Source organism: Phyllostomus hastatus, unplaced genomic scaffold (assembly GCF_019186645.2).
Source record: "Phyllostomus hastatus isolate PE091 unplaced genomic scaffold, TTU_PhHast_1.1 phas_scaffold_21, whole genome shotgun sequence".
In the NCBI taxonomy this organism is placed as follows: Eukaryota; Metazoa; Chordata; class Mammalia; order Chiroptera; family Phyllostomidae; genus Phyllostomus; species Phyllostomus hastatus.
Window position 1 is genome coordinate 7213022 of NW_025334017.1, and position 26254 is coordinate 7239275.

The window sequence follows — 26254 nt, forward strand, 5'->3', positions numbered from 1 at the left end:
GGCCACTTGCTTTGTGAGCAAAGCTCCACCAAATATGACTAAATTATACTCAAACAATGACATGGGAAGAGCCCCCTGGAGAAAAGGTGTTCAGAGCGGCCTTTGAAAGGAGTCTTCCTGAAGGTGCAGGTAACCCTTTCTTGGGGGGGTCAGCACAACAGGGTTGTAGGTGGGGCACTGCTTGTCCTCCATGGCTTACTTCTAGAATTTCTTATCCTTACGAGAAGAACATCTCTTCCTGGTTTGCAAAAAAATATGAGAATATACAGCCACAAGACAAAGCAATATAAAATAACTCCTCAATTTCTCAAAGTATTATAATTAGAGTTCGTGATAGTGATATAATGGTGGCAGCACATATATAGTGAGTGTAATTCTGTCATAGAATTATCATTGATATTAACAATGCTAAGGAGTGACACCAGGTGCTTAGAGAGCCTTTCACCTAAAAAACTTTATAGATCTTATCATCTCAGTGATCCCTGCTAAAAGGTACTCAGGTAGGCAAATGACATGATTTCAATTTTCCAGGAGAGAGATGTCTGCAGGGATATTATGATCTATGAAAGAAGCAGAAAGTCACTAGAGTTGCTTCATTATAGCCCAAGCCTTTAGCTCGAGATCACAGTGCTAGGGAATAGTAGTGCCTGTAGATGCTATTCTGAGGTGGCCTGTGCAGTATTTAAACAGGCTGAGTGGAATACAAAAACGGGTCAGAGTTCAGCAATAAGGACACCTAACACAGCTCTTATTAATTCTGAGCTATTGAAATTCCTCAGTCTGACTCCAGCAGAAATTCTAGTGCATAGTGGAACTGAAATGTAGGGCTGCAGTATCACTACTTCCTCCTTTCCTGCTCCTTGCTCCTCATAATACATACAGACACAAATACACACACACACACACACACACACACACACACAAACACACACTTTCTTCCTATTTATCTACCTACCTACCTACATACCTACCTATCTCTCTGGACAAAGCATTTTTCTGGAAGCTAGGAAACCTGTGTTTTTGTCCTGACTACAGCTAACTAGACATGTGACTGTGAGAAAATACTTCACCCAGGGGCCTCAGTTTCCCCATCTGTGCAGTGACAAAGATGGACAAGAGGATCTCTGAGGCTACTTTCAGCAACAAAGTTCTCCTAATTCTCTGAGCCAAGCTATTGGTTAGGATTTCAGTTTTCAAATTACATTTCACAGGACACATTTAATAAGCTTTCCTCAGAGAAATGGGTATAGTAGTTGCTATTTTGTTTAATGTCAAGATACTAATTTCAATAAAAGATGGCTAACTTCACAAGGACTGTCTTTGATCAGGCTCTGTAGATAGCACCCCCAGATACCTCCCATTCCATCCAGGCTGCCACAGGACCTGCCTCCTCTCCACATGGGCCTGGGATCCAGAGTCACCCTGCAGTCCAACCCTCTGCTGCCTCTCTCTGTAGCTTTTGCCTTCCTCCTCTTGGTCCCAACTCACCCAGAAGCAGAGGGCTTTGTAACAGAGCTATGAAAGTCAGAAAAAGAGGATGAGGAAAGGGAAGGAGAGAAAACTTCATGAGGCCAGAGATGGGATACACTGCTCCCTTCCTCCTCACCCTGTTCCAGGGTGGGGACTGGGAAGAAAAAGGAGAAATGGAGGATTGCTTTCAGCTGTGCTCTTGCACCCCTCTTCCCCCAGCTTCCTGTCCAGCTGCAAGCCTATCAAATCACAGTCCCCATCTATACGTGCGCCATCCCTTCACCAGACTTGGCCCTGCCCATGCTCAGCTTCCTACCTCCTTAAAGCCCCAACCTCATCCCCATCCTAGTGCCCTCTCCAGGTTACAGGAACCGTCAGTGTTGTAGGAGGGATGGGTCTCAATCCCTCAAATGTAAAGGACAAAAGTCCCTTGTCTGCCACAATCAGACAAGAGAACAATAAAGACCCAAACATACTGAATGCATGCATTCCACAGGATTTTATAAACACAGTTTAACAACAGAACTACACAGGGATATACTCTTGTCCTTCTCATTTTACAGATGTGGAAATAGAGGCATAGAGGGGTTATTATGCGACTTGTCTTAACTAGCACTTAGAAGGAAAGCCAGGCTTTAAACCCAGGTCATGTGACTTTTGTGCTCTTAATTTGCTTTTATGAAGATACATAATGTTGAAATCTGAAGTAAAAACTCAGGATGCATTTTCCCCATAGAAATAGTATTATAAATAGTCACTGTTTCCAGAGCCCTGTTAATAATGGCCATCCGTTAAAAGCTTTCGGGGGCTGGCTCAGGGACCTCCACATCATTTAATGTTGCCATCGGGAAATGGATTCCACCTTCCCCGCCTCTCAACAATCAGTTCAATGAAGGAACGTCTGGACACAATTCATTGCGAGTGTGGGAACTGCCACTCCCTGTGGAGGTGTAGATATGTAGCTATGCCTGTAAGTGGCCGTAAACATACCATGCTAACCAGAACAGGGGTTAAAACTTGATTGATGTTTTTAATCCACTAAGTTGTTCAAAGGAAAGAGAAAAAGGACAAATGTTAACCTTCAATAACAAAACTTCTAGAAACATTGCCAGCTAAAAATGCCATTCATTGTTTTGTTCTCTAATATCAGATGAGCAAACTTGAATGGTGGACTTACGGGTGGAAGATGGATATATTTTGTGAAACAAATTATGATTTCAGGGAAACTAGAAAACACATGAAAGGGACTAAACTATCTGGTTCTAAATGATTTGGTTATTTCACAGCATCTATAATATGATTATCTCCTCAGACACTTTATGGAAACAAAACAAGTATCTATGAATGATTCATGGTGGGTTTAAAAACTTAAGTCTCTCTTCTATTGTTAATATTCTAGCATGCCTTCTACACAGTCTTCCTAACTGGAAAATTGAGAGATTAATAAAAAAGATGTTATAAAATACATCTTTGTATTTTATAATATAGATAACAAAGATAAAATAAAGATATAATATAGATAAAATATCTCTTTGTATACGTCATACATATATGATATATATGGGAAGAGGGCATTCTCTCTACAGCAATATATAGAGGAGTTAAGTGACTTGTCACCAATTCATTTCTTCAGCCTGTGGCTGACACTAATGACAATGCATGCTTTCCTGGCAACATATTGGTCTGTCTAACATTTCAGGCTGGTGACTTGCAGGCAATAATGCAGAATCTCCAGGAAAACTCCACAGTCACTCTTTTTTTCCTGGCCCCACTTGTAGAAGGTCTGGGAGGCCCTCCTGGTAACATGGAAGAAAGAATTCCTTTCTGGGATCATCCAAAGCTCATGCGACTTGGCCGGTTGATGAGAGGAGCAATTCCCATTTGTGGGCGGGGTGTTTATCTGCTGGCTCAAGTTCATTCAGGCCTGGATCAAGATTGCTAATAAGCTCATCTTATAGACCACAGAGCCTGGACTGTCTGAAATGACACAAATGGCCTAAAACTGGGGACTTCCAGCTGCTTTCTCTCCTTGATACCCTGATGTCTGGAAATGAAAGCTGGTGTTCACAGTGATCATCTTACAGATAAAGCATGATCCTAATTTTGTAAACAACAACAACAAAATACAAAAAGCCCCAGATTCTCTGTACAGCACGGGAGGCAAACACAAGGCCCTCAGGTTGAATCTGGCCCCCCACCTTGTTTTATCCAGCCCAGCACCTTGTTTCTACCTGGAGGCAACGTCAAGCTCTCGCTAACCGGCTAAGGGGTAGTTACATTTATATAGTCCTAAAATTACATTTGACCCTTTGAAGGCAAACATGAAGCTGATGTGGCCTCCAGTGAAAATGAGTTTGGCACCCATGCTGTATAGTAAGGCTACAAGGTTGAAGCTTGGAGCACAGACTGTCTAGCCAGACTGACTGAGACCAAACCTTGGTTCCGATATTATAGTGGGTTAAATGATAGACCTCCCTCTACCAAAAAAATGGGTGTGCCCACATGGAACCTGTGAATGTGAATTTATTTGGAAAAAGGGTCTTTCCAGTAACTTTAAGATCTTAATTAGTTAGGTATTGAGATCAGTATTTATGTTTATGATTGTGCTTCTCTGTGTTTTACAAATTATGTACAAGGAACATGCATCGTTTTGTAACCAGAAAGCATAATTTTAAAGGATCATTTTGCTTATAGTGGTAAAAGGCTGCACACCTGTGAGCTCATCTTCAGATAAAAAGATGGTGCTAAGTTTTGCAGTGATGGAAAAATTAAATATGTACGCTAGCAGGAATCACACAATGCTGGAAAAGTAGCCATGCAACTATTCATACCTGAGAACTACCATGCACAAATTGCTGCAAGTAACCTACCTACGTTTGGAAGTTGAGAAGCTCTGACGAATGGTGTCTTGTCACCCAGCACAGGGAAGCCCGATTCCTTGATATGTGTGCTTCTCTTTCCACACTGATACAATAACAACGGGAACTTCCAGATTTCTTACAATATAGTCTTTCTGTCCTCAGACTTCACAAACTGTCTACCTTTCAGCTATCCAGCTATTTTCACTATAGGCACTCCACAGTATTCTAGTTTAATTAACACATTTCTCTTATGAAAAGCACTATTTTTATAATCAAGTACTTAGCCTGACCCAACCACACTTGAATTAAGGATTATTAAGGATGAGAATCGAACACAACATAAAGTAAGGACAGCAGGAGGGACATGGGGGTGAAACTGAAGAAGGTGGGTTTGCCTGCCTGTGGTGGCAAAAACCAAACTCAAGAGACAGGTGCTGGTGCAAAAGGAAAAGAGGTTTATTCAGGTGCCAGCCTGGTGAATGGTGGATTTCCATCTCAGAGACCATCTCCCTTCCCTGCTAAAACTTGAGGTTCTTATAGGGATAGAAAGAGGACAGCTTTCTTTCTCTATCTAATCATCCTGCTAGCTTTTGGCTGCTGGGGCCCTCTCCATTCATCTCTCTAGCCATTGGCACGCTCAGGACAAGAACCTCCCCCTGCACCATCCTGGACAATGGAGGAAACTCCCTGGTGCTTCCTGTCTACCCTAACAGAGGAGGGTGTTGAGTAGCAATCATGAGTAGGCCAAAAGGCACTGATGCCCACCAGCTCTACAAGGACATGAGAACAGGAAGCAATTTCATCCTCTAGAAAGTTGCCTCCCTGGCCCACCATAGGTAGCTGGGTGGCAAATACTCTTTAATAATTACTGTGCCAAATACAAAGTCTTTGAATTACTGTTATCAGCAGGTACTTACCGTCACCTGAAGTAGGTTGCATTTTAGCACAGTGGAAACTGAGGGGCTGCCAAGCTAATATTCTTATTCACAATCACCCTCCAAGTGAGTTGCAAGACTGGGCTTAAAATCCTACCTCTGGCAGGTGAGGGGAGGGGCTGGCAGTTATTTCCTTGGTCAAGCATGGTCACCGGGTGTTTGCTGCGATGCTGGGAAGAACTCCCAACATCACTTCTGCATTTTGAACCTTCTCTGAATTCCTGTTGAGACTTCCCACTCTGTTCTCCTGCTCCCCTGCTAGAACGCCACACCTGTTCTTCAACCTAGGCTTCTCTCCACCTTGGGCCTCTTGTGACCAGGATCGGTTCCACACATTTCCTTGTCCCTGACTGTTCCTAAGTAGGTTTTTATCTAGTATTTTCCCCCAAGTATCTGTAGACATTACAGACAGATTTTAAGATAAACAAATAAATAGAGGGCAGAAGAAAGGGAAGAATAGACAGAGACAGAGAGAGCAAACAACAAGTTTACAACCCTAAGGTGGTACTTAGGAAGGAGACCAGGTGCCCTTTCCCATTTTCGCTGCCCACAGCTCATATCTGATCTCCAAGGAGTTGGCCTTGTCAGTCTGTGCCTTCCCCAGCATCATCCCACTTCCTTTGTGTATTCCCTGGGTCCCCTGCCATGTCCCTAACTCCTCTTCCCTTTGGCAGAGATACCGTGCAGACCCAAACTGAGTTCCCAAAGGCTTGACAAGATCCGCTCCACCTTGGAAGAAACCTCCCCTGTCCAGCCATCTGTCATTCCTCCTCTTTGTCCTCCCAACTCTGCCCTCTGCTGCCCCACCTCCTTCTTGGTTCTCCTTTCTCTTTCCAATAGCAACTTAAATAAAATACACACAAACACTGAATTCACTATCCGTCCCCCTGAACCTGGCTTGTGCCTGCCAAGTTCTCACTATTGGCTAAAGTATCAATACCCTCCTACAGACTGAAATGGAAACTGCCAAGTCATCTTGGACCTCCTTCTCCACCCTTGTATCCCACACACTTAAGATTCACTTTAGTCAATCTTGATAAAATCTTCTGCACCTGCTTTCTACTTTCCATCTCTTTGCAGCATCCCCATTCTAGCTCTCCTCTGTGGGCCACTATGACAGTCCGTTAACTGTTCTTCCCATCCCCCCACATATAATAGAGTTCACCCATGGCTTCCAGACTTACTTCCTAACTAAGGACCAATCCCATTCATTTGGTATCAGAGCCCACTAGGATTTAGCTTTTAATCCATTCTTTTACTTTCCAACCTTTTTCTCTATGTACTGTTAAACAGTTTAAACAAGGAGCCCATTAGCCTGAGAGGGCTCCAGCGTGTTGGTAGCCCATACAAGCAAACTAAAACCTAAGCCCGAGTCAGGGCACTTGAATCTGAGAAAGTGCAATTTAAGAACAACTGGTCACGAACAGCCAACCAGGCTTTCCCAGATAAGGCAACTGCAGTGCTACAACCAGCCAAATAATTTCTTCCCTTAGTCTCAGGGTCTTCCCTATAAAGACCTTTCCCCTAAAATCTATTAGTGGAGTACTCCTGACCACCTCTAGTTTGATGCTGCCTGACTGGAACTGATGTTTGCTCAGTAAACTCTTGAAAATTTTAATGTGCATCAGTTTACCTTCTAACAGCACCCTATACTCTTGACTGCTGAAGCCACTCAACATTTCTCCTGTGTGGCCTGCAATTTTTGGCTTCTGTGCCTTTATTGATGCTATTCTTTCAGCCTGAAATGCCTCCTTCTCCAAGCTTTCAATATCCAAATCCTTCCTGTGTTTAAAAGTCACCACTGCGAAGATTTCCAAATATCAGCAGCAAATGAGCAACCTGCCCATTGACCCATCTGTAGCATCTTTATCTGTGCCTCTCTTATGAGTCACGGCATTCAAGCTTGTGTTATGTCCCCAATGGACACACCTGGCAGGGGAAGACCCCCCATCTGATTCCTCTCTGAGTCTCCTGCAGCACCCTGTGCTGCTGTGCTCTGCCCGGCCAGGGAGGTATCTGCCAACAACTAACAACCCCCATCAGTCCTCTGCTAAGGACCATAAGAAATGCATAAGAAGACCAACAACTTAGTTTCTGCTCTCCAGGAGCTGACAGCCCACTCATAAAGATTAGGCTAATAATACTAATTAATAAAAAGCAATGGAAGATAAAGAACAGGACTACTGAGAATATATACTACGCACATGCTAGGCAGTCAGAAGAGAGGTTTCTTTTGTGAAACTAAATTGGATCTTAGGAATAGGTTTATTTTGGATGGGAATTCCAGATGAAGAGAGTAATAAGATTAGGACAGGAAAAGGCATGGGGAGAAGTGGCCCACACACTCATATCCCTGCTCATGCTAAGATCTGGGCTAAATGCCTTGCTGGCGTTATTTTATTTGATCCGTACAACAATCCTGCAAAGCAGATAGTGTCATTGCCAGTTTCATAAGCAAGATGGCTAAGGCTTGAGGGGATTAAGTAAGTAATGAGCCAGGGTTACACAGAATTACGTGGCAGGGCTGGGATCTGAACAAGGCAGCCAGCTTCTTCCATGGCACCATGCTGACTCCTCTAGAACAGAACATCAGTATCACTGGGGTGTTTTCTTCAGGAAGGGGGATTCTTTGGATTGTTGAGTAATTCAAGTGGTAATGCAGTATGCACAATGTGTAGTATGTGTGGGGCTCAGTACAAGTCAGCTGACTCAAGTCTGTTCATTTAGAAAGAGAAGCAAGAAACTCATCGACCATGTGTGCATGCTCTGGGGAGAAATCACTGCAGAAGGCAGCCCTGGAACTGGGGAGTATCTCCAGACCAACAGGAAAGACAAAGAAGTGACAAAGACTAAAGAATTTGGATTAATAACACCCACCTCAGTGTACATCAGTTACAAAAGGAAGAGAAACTACCCAAATGAACATAGCTTTGTTGTAATGAACATCCCTTATCAGAGGTGATGCATAAGAGAGATAATGGTGGGAGTAAACGTACTTGGTCTCGTTGGCACATCGGATCTTGCAGCCTTCCTTGGGAATCACCAAGCCCAGGTGCATTCGGAGCCTGCAGTTCGTGGGCCCCGTGTGCGGCCACACGTGAGTTCCTGGATGCATGACGGAATATTTGATCTGTGCAAAAAATGTAACACACTGTTATTCCACTTATCAAGATGTGGGGGGATTGCTAAATTAAAGTGACAGTACAAAATTACTGTCATTTTGGATTAGAGCCTTTGTAAGACTCAAAATTAATACTCTCCTCTTACTTCTTTGTGAAGGAACTAAAAATAAGTACTCCCATTTTCCACAAAGCTGTACACACTGAACATTTTTCACCCTCAACTCTGACATCAACCGCATTAAATTGTTTCATTAAAAGAGAGTGGAAAGGAGGCATTCATTGGGCTGAGGGAAATAAATACTTCTTTGTAATCATCAGCATTCCCTTATTGCTAGTAAGCAATTGTGTTCTTCCCAGCACTGAAAACACTCCAGGTACCTGTCCTCTTCTGCATCCTGTTGTTTCAGGGAATTTATCTAGTAAAGAACAGGTTTTAGGAGCTCCTTTACAGGCATTCTCATTTTTTCTCCCTAGAACAATAAATGATAAGAGCATTGTTAGAAACAAATTACAGTAAAGCATTAACTCATCCTGTTTGACTAATGTGATCTACATTGTACCCTCACTGTAGGACTGGGGACACGTGCATACACACGAGAGGACAATGTGTTTTGCTCCAATAGATAACGGCTTGCAGAGCCAAGACTAGAATTCACTGCTCACAGGTGGACTATTTGATGCAGGCTGTCTAAGGAGAAGGTGTGGGTTAAATACCTATTTTCTGCACTGTGGCAGGCTGAATAAAGGCTGCCTCCCAAGGATGTCCACACTGTAAGCCGAAGGACCTATGGATACATTATGCTACACAGAAAGGGGAAATAAAGGTTGCAGGTGACATTGAGATTTCTAATCAGCAAACCTTGAAATATAGAGATTATCCTAAATTAACTAAAAGGGCCCCGTGTAATCACAGGGTCCTTAAACGCAGAAGACTGAGGCAGAAGAGTTGGGATCTGACTGATACAGAATGAGAAAGACTTGACTGGCCATGGCCGACTCTGACGATGGGAAGGGACTACGAGCCAAGGAATGGGAGCAGACTCTAGAAGCTGGAGGCCCAGAAAGAATGCATCCCTGATGACATTTTGATTCAAGCTCAGTGAGAACGCTGTAGACTGCTGACCTGCAGAACTCTAAAGATAGTAAATTTGTGTTATTTTAAGCCACTAAGTTTGTGGCAATTTGTTACAGCAGCCACAATAAACTAATACACTTGCCACCAAAGAAAAGCAGCTTATATTTCTAACCTAAAAATGTATTTCTAGGACTATACCAAAGAGTTACTGAAACAATATTTTAAATTGGAGTTTAATGTATTTTTCATTGTAGAGATCATCCTTTATATGTGGATAAAGAATAGCATTTAAATGAAGACATGAAGAGGTCTTTGAGAGATGGTGTTTTCTATGAGCTACTTTGTGAGAAAGAGATTTTTGGGACATAGTCTAAACATCCTAGACTATGCAAATTTCTTCATCATCTACAAAAATTGCTATTCCTTAGGGAAGATGTGCTCAGGAATGCACACAGTATTTCTTGGTCTCATGAAGGAGTAAAACATTAGAATTTTTTAAAGTTAGGAATATTTTAATTCCCTATTCAAGATTCCTACAAAGGAATGCTATGTGTAAAACTGAGTTTAATTTCATTTATTGAATGTTAGTTGTGTCCTAGATAATAAGGTACTGAGAATGAGTTATAAGAAAAGCAATGTAAAGGTATTCTCCTTAACCAAATGAACCTCAACGCTTTAGAAAACAGCTTCTATATCTATATTAGCTTTTTCTAAGTATTATTTTCACCTCTTAACTGAGTAACTTGTTAGTTGCTCTTTTTAGTTATTCATGGAGCGCCTTAAATGAGTTGAATAAAAATACCAATTTGAATAAATAGAGTCCCTTGTAAGTCATCATAAAGCATTTTTAAGCCCTAACTTTCCTTGCCTTCCCACATGCAGGACCTGGGGACAGCCTGGCAAGACTCCCCAATTCTGAGTTCTGAGCTGTTCAGGCAGTGCTTAAGGGAAGCCTGGTAGCAACCAGAGGTGGCTGGACTTCCGATAGGCACAGTGGAGAGGGCTGAGCACATGCTACTTGGAGAACAGGTGTGTCTTACCTGAATGATAGGTAATGAATGGGTAACTTAATGAAGGTGTCTTTAGAACTGCCAGTAAGTCAGGACTGGATTAGACAGCACCTCTAGTCACATAAATCTTTTCTAGTCTGTAAACAGATTCTCTGTAGGGGTTGGGGAGGGCAGCTCTTTAGCAGATGCTTGACATTTGTGGATTGCCATGGATTGTTTTGACTATTCACATGAGATCATGAGGGTAGAATACAACAACAGTTCCATGGTGCTCACTAGGCACCAGGAACCACTCCCCATGCTTAGAATGATTCATTTGATGTGCACACCGCCTGGTGAGGGAGGTACTATTAGTGTTGCATTCTGTACAGTAAGTGGCAGAGCAGAAATTCCAGCCCAGCTGGACCCAGGGTCCATATTTTAATCATGACCTAAGACTGCTTCTCCACTATTGTTATTATTACATAACATATGATTACTATATAATACAAATAGTATCACTGTCACTTATTGAATGACTGTGTATCAGACCTTTCATGAGAGCCACTGATCCTCACAACAACCCCATACTTTAGGTGCTATTTTCATTACCATTTTTCAAATGAGCAAGCTGAGGCTCAGAGACTCGAATACACCACCAAGGGTGCTGCAAGCCCTCCAGCCCAGGACTGCTGGTCTCCAAAGCCTATGCTTTAAAGCACAATTTAACATTTCATGGCATGATGAGCAGAAGGCAGCTGTGTGCAGCAAACTGCTCAGCTGAAGAGGAAACTGCCCAGCAGGTGAACACAGTGTGGCTTTGTTGTTGTTTTATTACTTCTCCCCAAATTGAAAGTAACTCTCATGTGATAAGCTTTGTTTCCTTGGGAAAATGGCTCTAGAAAGAGATCTAACTACCCATGCTGATCGGAAAGAATCAAATACATTTTTCATTTATACATGAATACGCTTTATGAGAAATTCATGGAGATGGGATTTTTAAAGGCCTTGGGCTGTATCTTTCTTAGGTTCAAGGCTCTGCTGCTAGGATGAGAATAGGTTCATCTTGGGCGACAACTCTGATCAGTTGACAGTGGCTGCTTAGACACTGTATTGGGAAGGATTCAGAGGTCCAACCTGAGCTCATGCCGAAAGGGCACTGGGACCAGTTAGCACCGTTGTCTACAGACTCCAGAAGGAAGAATGCGTGCATGTGTGTGGTAGCACATTTGCCAGCTGCATATTTCAGTGCTCACTGTTGGTGACAATTGACAAGTCTGAACAAAATAGATGTTCCATAACATTCACATAGCAATTTAAAAACGTATCTCTGGGGAAAAATCTTTATTTATATTATTGATCCTGTTTTTCCCCCCAACTCTTAAAAATTGATCACTTAAAATGGGAATAAATCTATTTCAGTCCTGATTATACGACTTAGAGATCTACCATAATTCCCACTTACCACTTGGATAGAAACAAACTTCCAGCCATAGGAGTATGGCTGGAACAAAACTTCAACATAGGATTGTTGAGGGCTTCAAGGCCTCCAACACTCTAGCAGCACCCTTTTCTAACCAGATTAGACAGCTAAGTTGAATATTCATCTATTTCTTTGTCTGGATCTGAGCTCTCAGCGCGGCTTAAAAACTGCCCTTCCTCTCCCACATCTTCCCTACCTGCCACAGGATTCTTCCTGTGTCTCTGGGCCTGAGAGGGCCCCTGCCTTCAGAAATTCCATCCTGCTTCTGTGGAAGCTGTGATATTAACTGCCTTCAAAATCCTTTAAACTACACGTTTGTTTCCAGAAAGTGATTACTGGATTCCTCCCAGCAGCTCAGAACCACAAATAAAAGGCCACAGAGAACCTTTTATTTTCCCACAAAGACCCTTACCTTAAGAAAACTTCTTAGAAGAGGAACTATGTGACATATTCTTTCATGACAAAATAAAGCCAGAAATTAATTTCTACTTAATTAACCGCAAACCAGTGAAAAACACAGGCTTCTGACACACACACACACACACACACACACACACTTCTAATTATTTTAGATCAAAATGGAAATCAAGATAGAAATGCAGTCTTTGCTTTTTTTGAAAGGACATAAGTAAAAATAGCATACATTAGAGCTTATGGAATGCATCCAAACTGTATCCAGATATCAGTCCATAGTCTCAAGTGTTTTTATTAATGAAAAAGAAAGGATGAAATAAATTTATTAAGGTGTTCCAACTGAAAAGTTTAAGAGAATAATAAGCAGTTTAAAAAGGAACAGGAGGAACAAAAATATAAAATCAGGAATTAGATAAAGTGAGAGCTTTTTGAGGTTTTTAATAAAATAATAGATCACTCTGTCAAACTTAAGAACAAAAATGTGCAAATTCCATTAAACTGGAAAAAGGATTTAACATTACTATGAAAGTAAAAAATATTGTATGAAACAACTCTTAATAATTCATGGAATGCTGAGAAGGACCCTCTTTTTTTAGGTTATGTGCCACAATTAAAATTTTTGAAAAAATACACATAAACTTAGTCAAAATGTTGCCTCCAACTGAAATGCCTCATTATTTACTTTCTTTCTTGCTTAATGTTTTTATATGCCCTCTGCTTTGCATATTTCAACTTTATCAGGCACCTGTTTTTAGCAGAGACTGGTTTCAGAAAGTACTGCCAGGATGTATGGTGTTCTGAAGCATTATTCTAGAAAGCCCGATAACTTCTATGAAGCATAAGAATGTTCATGGAATTGAGGCATCAGATGAACTGGTCGATGCTTAAGGCCTATACAATTGACTCGCTTCAGTGATATGTGAGTGGATAAAACTGGCATGTTATTCACATTTTGACCTTACTGCTCCATTTTAAAAAATCTTGTTGGCAAAAAGCTGACAGAATCACCTGAAATCATGTGCTCTCTCTTCTGAGGGATGTTTCCTTGAAAATATCACTGAAGTAGTTCTTTCTCTTACGTGTAAAGAATTCTGAAAGCATAACTGTGAAAAATGATTGTGCTTATTTATCCTTTAATATAAACCAACTGCTTATCCTCCTCTCAATTTACTTTGTGTATTAAAGCTGTGCAATGCGCGTGCTGTTTAGTCCTCAAAGGGGATTTACTTTTTTGTATAGTGACTGTTAACCCAGGCTAACTTGAATTTTCAAGAAGAGAAGTGGAAAGAGACTTAAAGATAACGTTCAATGCTGTTCATTTGAAGGGTAGATTGATATATGAATTCATTGAACACACACACATAGCGGAGCCTTATGTGCCTTCGTCGTTCAGGGAATGTATGAACTACTACCTAATCTTGAAGAGCTCAGGTCCCAGCTATTGTCTTGTCACTCCCGGGTCTTATCAACTCTTACCCTCGATGCTATCACTTTGTCACACAAGATTATCTCTACTTCGCAGGAGTGATGAGGCTCAGGGAAGCTCCTTTCTAAGGCGCCAGTGAGCCTGGTAGACTTTGCAGATAGGCCAACACAGCAGAGTTACTCTTTGTAACACATTTAACAGAAAAGACCAGGAAAATCAAAATACTATTACATATGTTTATACAAATACATATGTGAGTACACACACACGTACACATTTGTTTACATGTACACACACAAGTAAGTGTTCACATGTAGTTTTGGAAAACAATGAATGGAATTTGATAATCTAGTGTTTTCTGGGCAGTTTCCCATAAACTGGGGAACCCTGGCTTTGGGACGGGTCACCAGACTAGGGTCAACTTCCAATCAATGACTAGCTGCGGAGAACAATCTAGAAGTCAGGAGCTCACCTTGCTGCCACAGGGTGAACTGGCTCCAGTCTCCCTTCTCCCTCAGGTTTTCATCTTCAGGCAGGAAGAGGCCTTTGGTTTTATCCATCACGGCAACACCTTCGTCTCGGATCAACTTCCAGTTTCTTTCTAAGGACTAGAGGGGAGATTCTGGTTTTACTGAGCTGGAAATATGCCAGGTAGAACATCTTATAATGACTCCCAGCTCTTCGTTTGTCTGAGCTGTCAAGTAACAAAACTTGGCTCTCATCTAGACTGCTGATTCCTCTGAGACTTCTTGTCAAGGATGTAAAAACAGGCAAAAAACCAACCAAATGTTTTTCAGCAGTAAATGCTTTTGCAGCATAAAAACTTCAATAATTCCTAGGAACCTCAGAGAATAATCCCCTCCATAATTTGTTTTTGGTTTGCCTAAAGGTTTTTGTTTTTTGTTTTAAAGACCACAAATTAACAAGGGTACCGATCTTGTCAGGCATACTATTTTTTTAGTGCACTACAATAAGCACCTTGTGATGCTCTAGCTTCCAGACTGAAATACAAACCATGGACCTAATTTCACCTTTCAACACAGGTCCTCACACTGATGCCCTTCAACATGGCAAATATTAATTAAATTTCAAAGACATCAGAAAAATGTCCACTGAAGCATTTGACAGATTATAAAATTAACAGCAAAAAAGGAAAGTAAATGCCCAGAAAATCAGTAAGGTGCCAGGAAGATGGCACATGTAGAGGGCTCCAAGGAAGACAGACGCCCTGAGATTTGTATGAAAATGCAGTTTCAACTTCAACCAGACTGAGGGAATAGTTCTTATATTGTGTGCAAACAGGTTTACTAAAATATTCTAAGGCAAAAGATAGATTTTAAGATTGGATATTAATTTTATTATTTTCCCCTCATTTCTTTGAGTCAATTGGTTTATTTCTTTTTGAAACTTCAGCTTTATTGGGATATAATTGACATAAATTGCAAAATGTCTAAAGTGTATATTGTGGTGATTTGATATACATATACATTGTGAAAGGAATTCCCTCCTTGTGGTTAATACATCCATTGCTTCACATATTTACAAACTGTTTTTAGCAAATTTCAATTATTCAGTACCATGTTATCAACTACAGTCACCATGTTTCACATTAGATTTTCAGAATTAATTCCTCTTATAGCTGAAGATTTGTACCTTTAACATCCTCTCCCTGTTTCCCCCAACCCTCAGTCCCTGGCAGCCACTTTCTACTCTGTTTCTATGAGTTTGACTTTTTTTTTTTAAGAATCTGCATATAAGTGATACCATGCAGTGTTTGTTTTTCTCTGGCTTATTTCACTTGGTGTAACGCCCTCTAGGCCCACTCATCTGTTATTACAAATGGCAGTATTTTCTCCTTTCTCATAAATACGTCACATCATCTTAACCCATTCTTCCATCGGTGAGCACTCAGGTCGTGCCCACCTCTTGGCTATTGTGAATGATGCTGCAGTGAACACGGGGAGCAGATAACTATTCGATGTCCTATTTTCATGTCCTCTGGGCATGTATCAAAAGCGGGATTGCTGGGGCACACGGCAGTTCTGTTTTGAATATTTCTGAGAAGCCTCCATACTGTTTACCATAGTGGTTGCACCAAACTTACTGATGTTCTCCTTCTATTTCCCTGAAGCCCACCCACTGACCTGTGTCAGATCTACAGCGGCTGCCATCATTGCCTTGCTTTATGCTGGTCACCTGTCCCTAAACAATTACAGCATTCCCTCATCCCAAATAGGCAATTTGTAAACAGCAAGTTGAAGATTTAATTTCAATAAAAAGGTACTCAAAAGCCCTCACTTTGGCAGGCCCTCAGAGTGAGAGAATACGGTGGTTTTCTCAGGAATGCCAGGATCGTGGGAAGGGAATAAAGGTGCCTCTGATACTCACGTCTCCTACAAAACACACGACCCAGCAGCACTTAACTTGCAGCTAGTGTAACTTGTTCAAGTTGCCAGGTAAGTCTGTTAGATTCTTGTTAAACTGTCACACAGATGAGTGGAGAATTACCTTTTTAACACATATAATTACTTTCCAAATGAGGTTATTGGCACCTCACAGGCAGGCTCGTCCTCCTCTCCCTCTTGGTATTTGAGAAGTTTCTTTCACTTCTTTTGAAAGTGACTTTTAGAGGCATTTTTGGAAGGAGCTGATCTTTTGTTACTAAAATAGGGCACAAAGCCCTCAAGGAAAGGTTAAAGTAATTGTATCACTAAATAAAAAATTTAAAATTTTACTTAAGAGCAAGCAGCTTTTATATGTGAAATGTTGTCATTCCTGTCCCCTGTCCCCTCCTCTCTGCGCCTCCCAGGTAAGGGTGGCTGAAGTACCTTCCCATGAGCAGTAGTGATTTTTAAAAAGTGTTTTCTGTCCATCGTTACACACAGCACACGGGGGCCGATGACAGACTCAAAGGAGAGAACTGCAGCAGGAGTCTCCCCAGTCCCCAACTTGAAACACCTTTGCTATACGGTCACGAACCTGTTTAATACTAACCAAGCACTGCACAGATTTCTAGCTTATTTTCATAATAAAGTAGTCACTCATCCTTTTCTCTTTTAGGTTCAATACTTTGTCATAGACTTTTACAACTGGAAGGATCTATATTGTTAATCTAGTGGAAACTTTTTCACTTCAGGGATGATGGAATAATCCTTGGAGTGCCCACTGAGCCTAACGTCTCAGTCTCCTGGCCAGAAACTGCCCTGCAGCCTCTCCCCCCTCCCACCGATTGTTCCTAAGGCACTCATGAGAGGGGAGAGGGTGAGGCTGTGGTGTGCCCTGGGGCCCCTGCTTCCCTTAGGGGCATGAGAGTGATTGGTGGCTCCCACGGCTCCGGCGCGGTGATTCACTGGCACCGGTTCAGCTCTGGTCCTTGCACAGGTGGTCCTGGGAGAACACAGGGCTCTCCATTGGGCACTGTGCATGCCTAAGAGAGCTCACACTCATGACAGCTGGGGACAGATGAGCTGACCAAAAAAGCACACCACTTAAACCCGATGAAATAAAGAACAACACAGAGATAACAACAATCATGATTTCCTACATGGTCAATGCAGACATTTTTTCTACCAAAGTACTGACAGCGCTGGGATGGCAATTTTCTACTGGTGCACCACAAGAACGTTTAAAAGATGCAATGCCTGACTGTTTAGTCAGGGGCACTGACTCTTTCCTCTTAGACTGTCAAATAAAAAAATGACAATAGCCAACACAACAATAGCTGTCTGGTGTGAATGAATTGAAACTATACCTATTTTTTTTTGTCAGATCGGCAAAAATGTATTTTTTCGTGTGCTGCAGAATTTAGTAATTAGTTTATGTGTGCCATGAGGTGAAAAACCACTGCACTAGGGGATTACTTTCAACTCTGGAAAGACAGAAAGACAGGCAGATTTCTTTTATGGGCATTAGGGAGAAATCTGAGATGGGACCTGGACATGTTACTTTTAAACACAAACCAAGAAACCACATTGTATAAAATTCACATAGTTACAGGGGATTAAACACCAAGCCTAATTGCATGCAGGGTGTGTGTGTGCATGAGAGAGAGAGACAGGACAAGAGGTTATGAATTTTCTCTGTTATAATATTATTCATTTTTCTGAGGTGGCAAAGAATTCCACTATTTAGGAAATTCCAACAGGAACTTGAGGCTCACATAGAAACCGCAATGGCTGTATTTTTAAGGGCCTCATATGAAATATTACTTCCTTGACTCTAAATTCATTCGTTTCATGAAACTGCAAAGAGAAACTGATAGGGTTGGCATTTGAGTTGGTGGCCCAGAACACAACAGCTCCTGAATCACATTTCTTCTCGTGGCTACGCAGACTTTAGAAAACAGAGCTTTGATTGTTTTTACAGGGCCACATGGCTTCATAAAGCCATCATCAGCACTTGCCTGGTGAGTTAAACCTCAGCTGCATCTGGCACTCCGGTCATCTACAGATGGATTTCCTAGTCTCAAGCCTCATTAGTCCCACAACACGCTCCAGCTCTTTCATCCAAACCCTCCCTCCAGTTCAGGGATCCCTCCTCACTTTGCCAGTATTCTGCTCATCCCACTTGAATGGTGCATGTTTCGCTTCACCATTAAATTAGATTGAAGACTACCTTTAAAGCCTTCTCCTGAAACTGCTTTCTTCTTGAAAGTCTTTAGAGAAGCAAACTAAAGCCAAACTAATTCTTATTTAACTATTTTCATCCAATTAAAAAATCCACCTTTTTTTTTTTCCTAGTAGGCTTTCTGGTTCTCACCAGAAGTCCTCCCTACCCCCAACTACAAAAATTTTCTATTTTTAAAAAGTCAAATATTACTACAGATCTTATAATGGAAGCAGCAGTCTCTCACTCAGCTCTTCCCCAACCCCGAGTTCAACCCCAGCTATTTCCTTTAGCAAGTTAGCAACGCGTCTTCTTTCCCCTTGTCTCCATCGTGCGACACAAAGGCACACATCGTTCCTACATGTGGGTAAATCCACATTCAGGTTTTATAATATTACGACAATGAGGTATCATTCCTACTTGAGTTGTAATATTGCACTTCATTTCACAAGCAGTTTTTTAAGTTTAAATCCTGTCCCCTTTTCTTTGGCTTAATTTTCTAATGCACTTACCATTGTTTCATCCTTTCAGCACAGAAGGGGTGCTAGAAAATCTCAATACTGTTCTCCCCTGTGCCAAAACATCACGTAAGCTATTACTTTTCTCTCCTTTTCTGCAGAGAGCCCTCCAGCAGCCATCTGCTTGTTTCCTCTGAACAGGTTGCTGCCTGGGCTTGCTGGACAGCTGTCCTTGGCCTCTGCTGGTGTCGGGCTCCCTAGCTATTGAATTCTAGTTGTTCCGGAGAAAGAATGCACCACAGATAAAATTGAATTTCTAAAAATTTCTGAAGCTATTCATACACTTGACTGAAGGCCTGGGCATGTACAGAATTCTAGGTAGTAAATAATTTCTTTTTAGAATTTTGAAAGCACTGCTCCATTGCATTATAACTTTAGTGTTGCTGTTGGGAAATCTGATATGTTTGTCGCCCTCCCCTCACTCCCCATCTTTTTTGGTCTCTCTAGAGGTTTTATAAAAATCAATATAGTGTAGTGTTTAGGGGTGTAGTAAAATCTGGAGCCAGAAAGCCTGGATTTAAACCCTGACTCTGTAGCTTATTCGCTGTTCCTTAATCCCTCACTCCCTTAGATACCTCACCTATAAACAGGGTAAGATGCCACTACTTCCCTTAAGAGTCTCTGAGACTAAATGTGCTAAAAGTAAATGTGCTGTATATAAGTATAGCTATGATGATAATGATGAATATTTTAAGATATTTTTATTTCTGGTTTCCTGAAGTTTAATGGCTTAGTGTAAAATGTTGGAAACTCAGCAGTCCTTTCAATATGGAAATTCACATTTTTCAATTCTAGATCATCTATTATTTCTATAATAATTTCTTATCCATCCCTCTTCCCACCCCATGTTCTTTCTGGAACTTTTTTTTGTTTGTATGTTGGACAAGTTAAACTGAGCATATAGGGTGGAAATGGGAGGGAGGAGAGGAGGGCTGGGTGGGTGGTTTGTGATGGGAGTAAAAGATAAGAAAATTGTACTGCAACAACAATTAAAATAAAAAATATAAAAATAAATAATAAAATAAACTGAGCCTATAATTTTCCTAAATTTTCTATTTTCCATCTTCATGTTTTTGTTTTTCCTTCTGAGAGAGTTCCTTGACTTAGTTTCCAATACTGTTGTTCAATCCATTTAGTTTTTATTTCTGAAAATCACTTTTATAATTTCTGAGAGCCCTGCCTGGATTTTTTTTTTTTGGTATAATATCCTATTACTGTTTTCGTGGATACACTTTCTTCTCTTATTGCCCTCAGAATCTCAGAGATATTATTTGTATTTTGCTCCTCTCATTTTCTGTTGCTCCCCAAAATACAGCCTCATTTTTGTTTTGTTCTTTATCTTTTCTCATGTTGAAGGGCTGTCCAATGCTTGATGATCCTTGCTGGTTATCCTGTAAAACTGAGACTGTGACTGGGGCTCTGTGTGAAAGGGCAGGGCCCACGACTGACAGGCCTCACTGTTGGGTGCATCATCAGGCCACTGCTTTCACTGCGTACCCAATTAACATTGTCCGTGGTCCTTGGAAACTGCCTCTTTAAAGGAAACGATGCAGAAGGAAACCAAATGGAACCTAGGCTAATTGATAACAACAAGAGTTAAGTTTCTAAGGCATATTTGTAGTCACAGAAACATCACCATACTTCTTAACAAAGACCCAAAGCACTTCTAATATTAAACACTGAAGTAAACATGAGCTATACATACATTTAAAATAGATGAACAAAAACAAGTAAGATATGATTTCCCATCCCACTGATTCCAAGTCAGGGTTGCCGTGGCTGGAGCTTGTCCTGGCAGCTAAGGGCGCAAAGCAAGACCAACCCTGGACAGGAGGCTCTTCCACCGCAGGGCCACTCACATCCTCACTCACTCACACAGGGACAACGGAGACAGCCCATTCATCTCACGCACACACCTTTGGGATGTGGGAGGAAAGTGGAAGACCTGGAGAAAAGCCACACAGGCCTGGGGAGCATGTGTGAACCCCACACAGACAGTGGCTCTAGTTTGGAACCAATTTTTTTTCCTCATCAACATTACAGCTGAATGAAACCATGTTACTGAAGGACCTGCTGTGCCACTGGGCGTATTCTTTGAGGCCATGTACTTTCTTCAGGTAGTAAATAATTTCTTTTTAGAATTTTGAAAGCACTGCTCCATTGCATTATAACTTTAGTGTTGCTGTTGGGAAATCTGATATGTTTGTCGCCCTCCCCTCACCCCTCACACCTTTGGGATGTGGGAGGAAAGTGGAAGGAAAGTGGATGTGGGAGGTAGTAAACACTGCAGATTGCTGCCGTAGAAACAGGCGCCTTACACGCCTGCTCTTCACAAGCCCCTCTGCAGTTACTTTGGTTTCAGCTTTCCTGGATCTGACAAGTCAGGTACTTCTCTTTTTCATTTTTCAAAAAGACATGTTGACATTGCTCATTTGTTATTTTCTGTATCCTGTTCTATTTTATTTGTAGGTTTATACCATTTTTATTCTTTTATTGTCATTTAACTGAAGTTTCATGTGAAAGATATTATATGAACATGTTCAGTTCTGCTTAATCCTTCGCTCATATTTTCTATACATCCCTAACAGCTGATTATTTTTGACTGTTTACCGTCTTTTCTCATACACTAGAAGGCCCTTGTATATATAATCCAACCTTCTAGTAAAGTTTAGAAAGACACAACATCTTACTAGCCTGCAAACCCTTTACAAGTCCTTCAAATACATCTTCAAAAGTTTCATATGATGTAGACAGTAGAGAGAAAATGTATTCTCAGCATCCTATTTATTTCACATTTTAAATCCAACTCTGCTAATCAATCCATATATGAATTTATCAACCTAATTTCTTTTCACCTCCTGGCCCATCCACTTTGCTTACACCACTTGGTGGTTACACACCTGATTCCATGATGTGCCCAGATGAGGACAAAATCAATAATGACGCTTGAGGCATGACATACAATCACGTTAATTTTGTCCTAATCAAACAAAATTCATCTAACTGTGTTTTAAATATATCCTCCTGTGTAGAAAAATAGGACCTTTCAGAGAAACATTTTTGCTGAGGCAGGTAGTAAACACTGCAGATTGCAAAGTAAGAGGAGTTGCTAAGGTAATTCACTAGTGAATGGTATGAGTCTGCTAGGGCTGCCAGAACAAAATTCCACAGACTGGGTGGCTCCAACCACAGACATTTATAGTCTCACAGTTCTGGAGGCTGGAAGCCCAAGATCAAGGTGTGGGCGGGTCTGGTTTCCTTTGACCCTCTCTCCTTGACTTGCAGATGGCCATCTTCTCACTATGTCCTCACATGCCCTTTCTCCTGTGCGCTCACACACCCTTCTACACATCCAAATTTCCTCTTCTTATAAGGACACTAGTCAGGATGCATTAGGGCCCACTGGAACAGCCTCATTTTAACTTAAATATCTCTTCCAAGGCCCTTTCTCCAAATAGAGCTACATTCTGAGGAACTGGGGGGTCAAGGGCTTCAACATATGAATTTGGGGGAGATACTCTCAGCCTCTAACACTTATGCAGATTCAGTTTAGAACTGGCTCCAGCAAAGAAAGCAAACAGCAGGTGGAAGGGGATCAGAAATAAATTTAGATCAACAAAGGAATAAGTAAGAAGCATTTTATAGGCACAAAATAAAATATAGTTGAGGAAAAAGGCAGAAAGAGCTATGCTTTTTAACATGTGGACAAAAGACATGTTAAACTCAGATCAACATACACAAGATTAGGTTAAGCCATTAGGAAAACACAGATATTGGCATTTCAGAAGTCCCAGAGATATGTATGTACCTTGAAAAGTTCTGACTTTAAATTGAGAAAATGCATGAGGTCAAAGACTATTCTAGGTGAAGTGTAAGCATTAAATTGGAGTTAGAAGGAACTGATAACAATGGTGCCTTAGTACAACTATACCACATTTTACTTGTCTAAGAACATGCTTGTTATAGCTCATTATTTTAGGAATTATATCTGATTTTTTTAGAGATAAAATCAGCTTACTTAAATCTTAGCCAAAACATGCCTATAATTTACACTATGATGATCAGACAGGGTAACAGTATGTTCTACCTTGGAAAGGATACTTGGGGTTGGGGGTGTCCCCCGAGTGCTGAGCTGAAGTTAGGAGATCAGAGCAAATACAACAGTGAGTCTAATGCCCTCACAGAAAACTCTCTTTGTAATAATTTTAATAACATCTCTTAGGAGATTAGTAGTATTAAAGGAGCAATCCCTTGCTGGTCCTAATGTATTTTAATTAGATTTCCTGCTTTTCAAGTTGGTAAAGAAAAACATCGGACATTCCTTATTATGGAAATAAACAAAGAGCAACCAAATGGAAGTGCAAAGGCTATTTATTCAGAGCTTGCCAGAGCAAGGGAGTCAGCCACCATCACCTGTGTTTTGGCAGACAGGAAGAAAAGCTTTATAGAGAAATGCTTCCGAGGCACCCGTGTTTGGAGGCACAGGCGAGGGCAGCTGTGAGTGTGCTTACCAGAAGTGGCATCTTACGTGATAAGCGGACTGGGCTGTCTCTCGTTGGTCCTATGTTGGGAGCAGGAACAAACTAGGGAAGCTGTTAGTTACTAATCAAGTCTGGGCCAATTGGGGGACACGTAAGTTATTGTTTAGCTTCCCAGATTGTCACCAGAGAGCAACGTGGCTTCCTGCAAATGTGACTCACAGCAAGCTGGCTTCTGGGGTATTTACTGGAGATGAGAAGTTGGTTTCCCAAGCTGTTCAGTGCGGGTTGTGGGTCAAGGTTCTATTTCTATGTATGGTTTGGCCATTGTCCGTTTGTGATTCAGTCTCTCATTATCCCTGCTGAAGGAAAAAGATAACAAGGCACCTAATACTGGGGCAAGACAAGAGTTTGGAGAACAGGGTTTCTTTTTCTAGGAGGAAACAGAAAAGATAGTCCAGGTTGTCAGGAGAAACAGCCAGCCTGAGCTTCTAGGACTCAGAGAGCAAAGGAACCACAGTCCTCAGACCACAGCCCAGACTCAGGGACACCAGCCAACATTCTCAGTCAAAGGAAGGTAAAAGGAGAGACCAAGAGTCCCTGCATGGCTCTGCCTGCTGTGAATAGTGTGCTTGCTAAGCTCTACCCTGAGGGAGCTACAGAGCCATGCACAAAACCCCCAAAGTCCTTAACTTCGAGGAGCTAAAAGTCTGTCAGGGAAACACCGTCTGTGTGTACATGAAATAAATCACCGATAAACAAATAAGCAAATTATCTATAATGTATATGTGCATATGTATAGTTAAGGCACCAATCTGCACGTGTGTATATAGTAAGCCATAGATCCTGACCTACTCTATCAAACATTTGGAACTGCAAACGCAGGACCAACCTACAGGTCCAGTTTGAAATTATTCTAAAATATCAAACACTGTACTGTGAGTTCCCAAAGAGGGCCATGGGTAAAGCCAATTTTTAGGCACTTTTTTTTTTCACATTCACAAATACTAAAAACTCATTAACTTCACATTGAGAGAGAAAACCACCTTTTAGTTTGAAATAATTCGAAGAACAAAATATTTTATCCTTTTGCTACTGCAGTAACTGGTGTCATATGTAGCCCTGTCCTATAATCTTAACAGAGTATCGAGTCTTATTAAGGGCTCATGTTTAAACACATAGGAACTCCTGTGATGGTGGGTTTCTGATATATTTTTTGTTTTGCTTTTGAGCCTTACCAAAAGTTTAAAAGAGAGCAAAATGGTGGTAATTATTTCATACTAAGAGATAAAGAAAATGAGGCTTTCATGGGTGAAATGACTTGCCCAAGGTATCAGAGCGGAAAACAAAGCTAATCTGCCTCTAATTACAGACCACCTTTAAAAGTGTTCACCTTTAAATCACAGAACCAGCAGATTCCCTGAGTTCTCAGAACTCCCCCAGTTATTTTGGTCATTTTCAGTGACAGTATCATTGGAATCCAAACCATTTAGAGTTTGATTTACAAAAATAGGATTAAGCTATTATGCTAATCTTAAAGAACTGCTTCCAGCACTTCCTTATACTTACCACTTTTCTATAAAATTGCTAATCCTCTTATTTTACAGCTTAATTTTTTCTTCTTTCTCAATCCATTTCATTTCAAAAGCAATTCAGGGAAAAAATATTCAAATATTTAATCACACAGTTAGAAATGTTGAACTATTAACATTATTGATGTATATCTCCTTTTTTAAATTTTTTGTCCAGGTGTCATTATTCATATACAATGGATTTCCTTTTTTTTAAAATACATTTTATTGATTTTGCTATTATAGTTGTCCCAATTTTCTCCCCTTTGCTCCTCTCTGCCTGGTACTCCCATTCCCTCCAGCAATCCCCTCTCTTAGTCTATGGGTCATGTATATGAGTTCTTTGCCTACTCCACTTCCTGTACTATTCTTAACATCCCCCTATATTGTACCTACCAATTATGCTTCTTAATCGCAGTACTTTTTCCTCCATTCTCTTCCTTCCTCCTCCTCACTGGTAACCCTCCAGAAGATTTCCGTGTCTATGATTCTGTTCCCATTATGCTTTTTTCTTGTTTTTTAGATTCAGTTGTTGATAGTTATGCCTTTGTTGCCATTTTAATGTTCATAGTTTTGATCTTTTTCTTATATAGTTCCCTTTAACATTTCATATAATAATGGCTTAGTAATGATGAACTCCTTTAAGTTTACCTTGTCTGGGAAGCACATTATCTGCCCTTCCATTCTAAATGATAGCTTTGCTGGATGGAGTAATTTAGGTTGTAAGTCCTTGCTTTTCATCACTTTGAATACTTCTTGCCAGTCCTTTCTAGTCTGCAAAATATCTTTTGAGAACTCAGCTGACAGCCTTATGGGAACTCCTTTGTAGGTAACTCTCTGCTTTTCTCTTGCTACTTTTAAGATTCTCTCTTTATTAACCTTTGGCATTTTAATTATGATGTGTCTTGGTGTGGTACTGTTTGGGTCCAACTTGTTTGGGGTTCTGTGCTTCCTGGACTTGAATGTTTATTTCCTTCACCAAATTAGGAAAGTTTTCTTTCATTATTTTTTCAAATAAGTTTTCCATTTCTTGCTCTTTCTCTTCTTATTCTGGCACTCCCATGATTCTCATATTCGTATGTGTGTAGATGTCCCAGAGACTCCTTATTCTATTCTTGTTTTTTGAGTTCTTTTTTTCTTCTTGCTTTTCTGATTGAATGCTTTTTTCATTCCTTATGTTCCAAATTGTTGATTTGAATCTTGGCTTCATCCCCTCCACTCTTGTTTCCCTGTAGACTTTTCTTTATTTCACTTAATGCAATCTTCATTTCTGACTGTGTCTTTTTTATGTTTCTGCAGTACCCAAT

At 40.9% G+C, this 26254-nt stretch overlaps 1 protein-coding gene across 3 annotated transcripts in view; it reads right to left on the reverse strand.

Annotated features, from left to right (window-relative positions):
• Positions 1 to 26254, reverse strand: part of ASPH (aspartate beta-hydroxylase) — a 200603-nt gene that overhangs the window by 6022 nt on the left and 168327 nt on the right. For all 3 annotated transcript variants that reach the window (XM_045861467.1, XM_045861466.1, XM_045861468.1), the window contains 3 exons: positions 14248 to 14383; positions 8767 to 8858; positions 8263 to 8396 (listed from right to left, as the gene is read on the reverse strand). In XM_045861467.1, coding sequence (XP_045717423.1) covers positions 8263 to 8396; positions 8767 to 8858; positions 14248 to 14383 — 362 coding nt within the window. The remainder of the gene's footprint in view (positions 1 to 8262; positions 8397 to 8766; positions 8859 to 14247; positions 14384 to 26254) is intronic.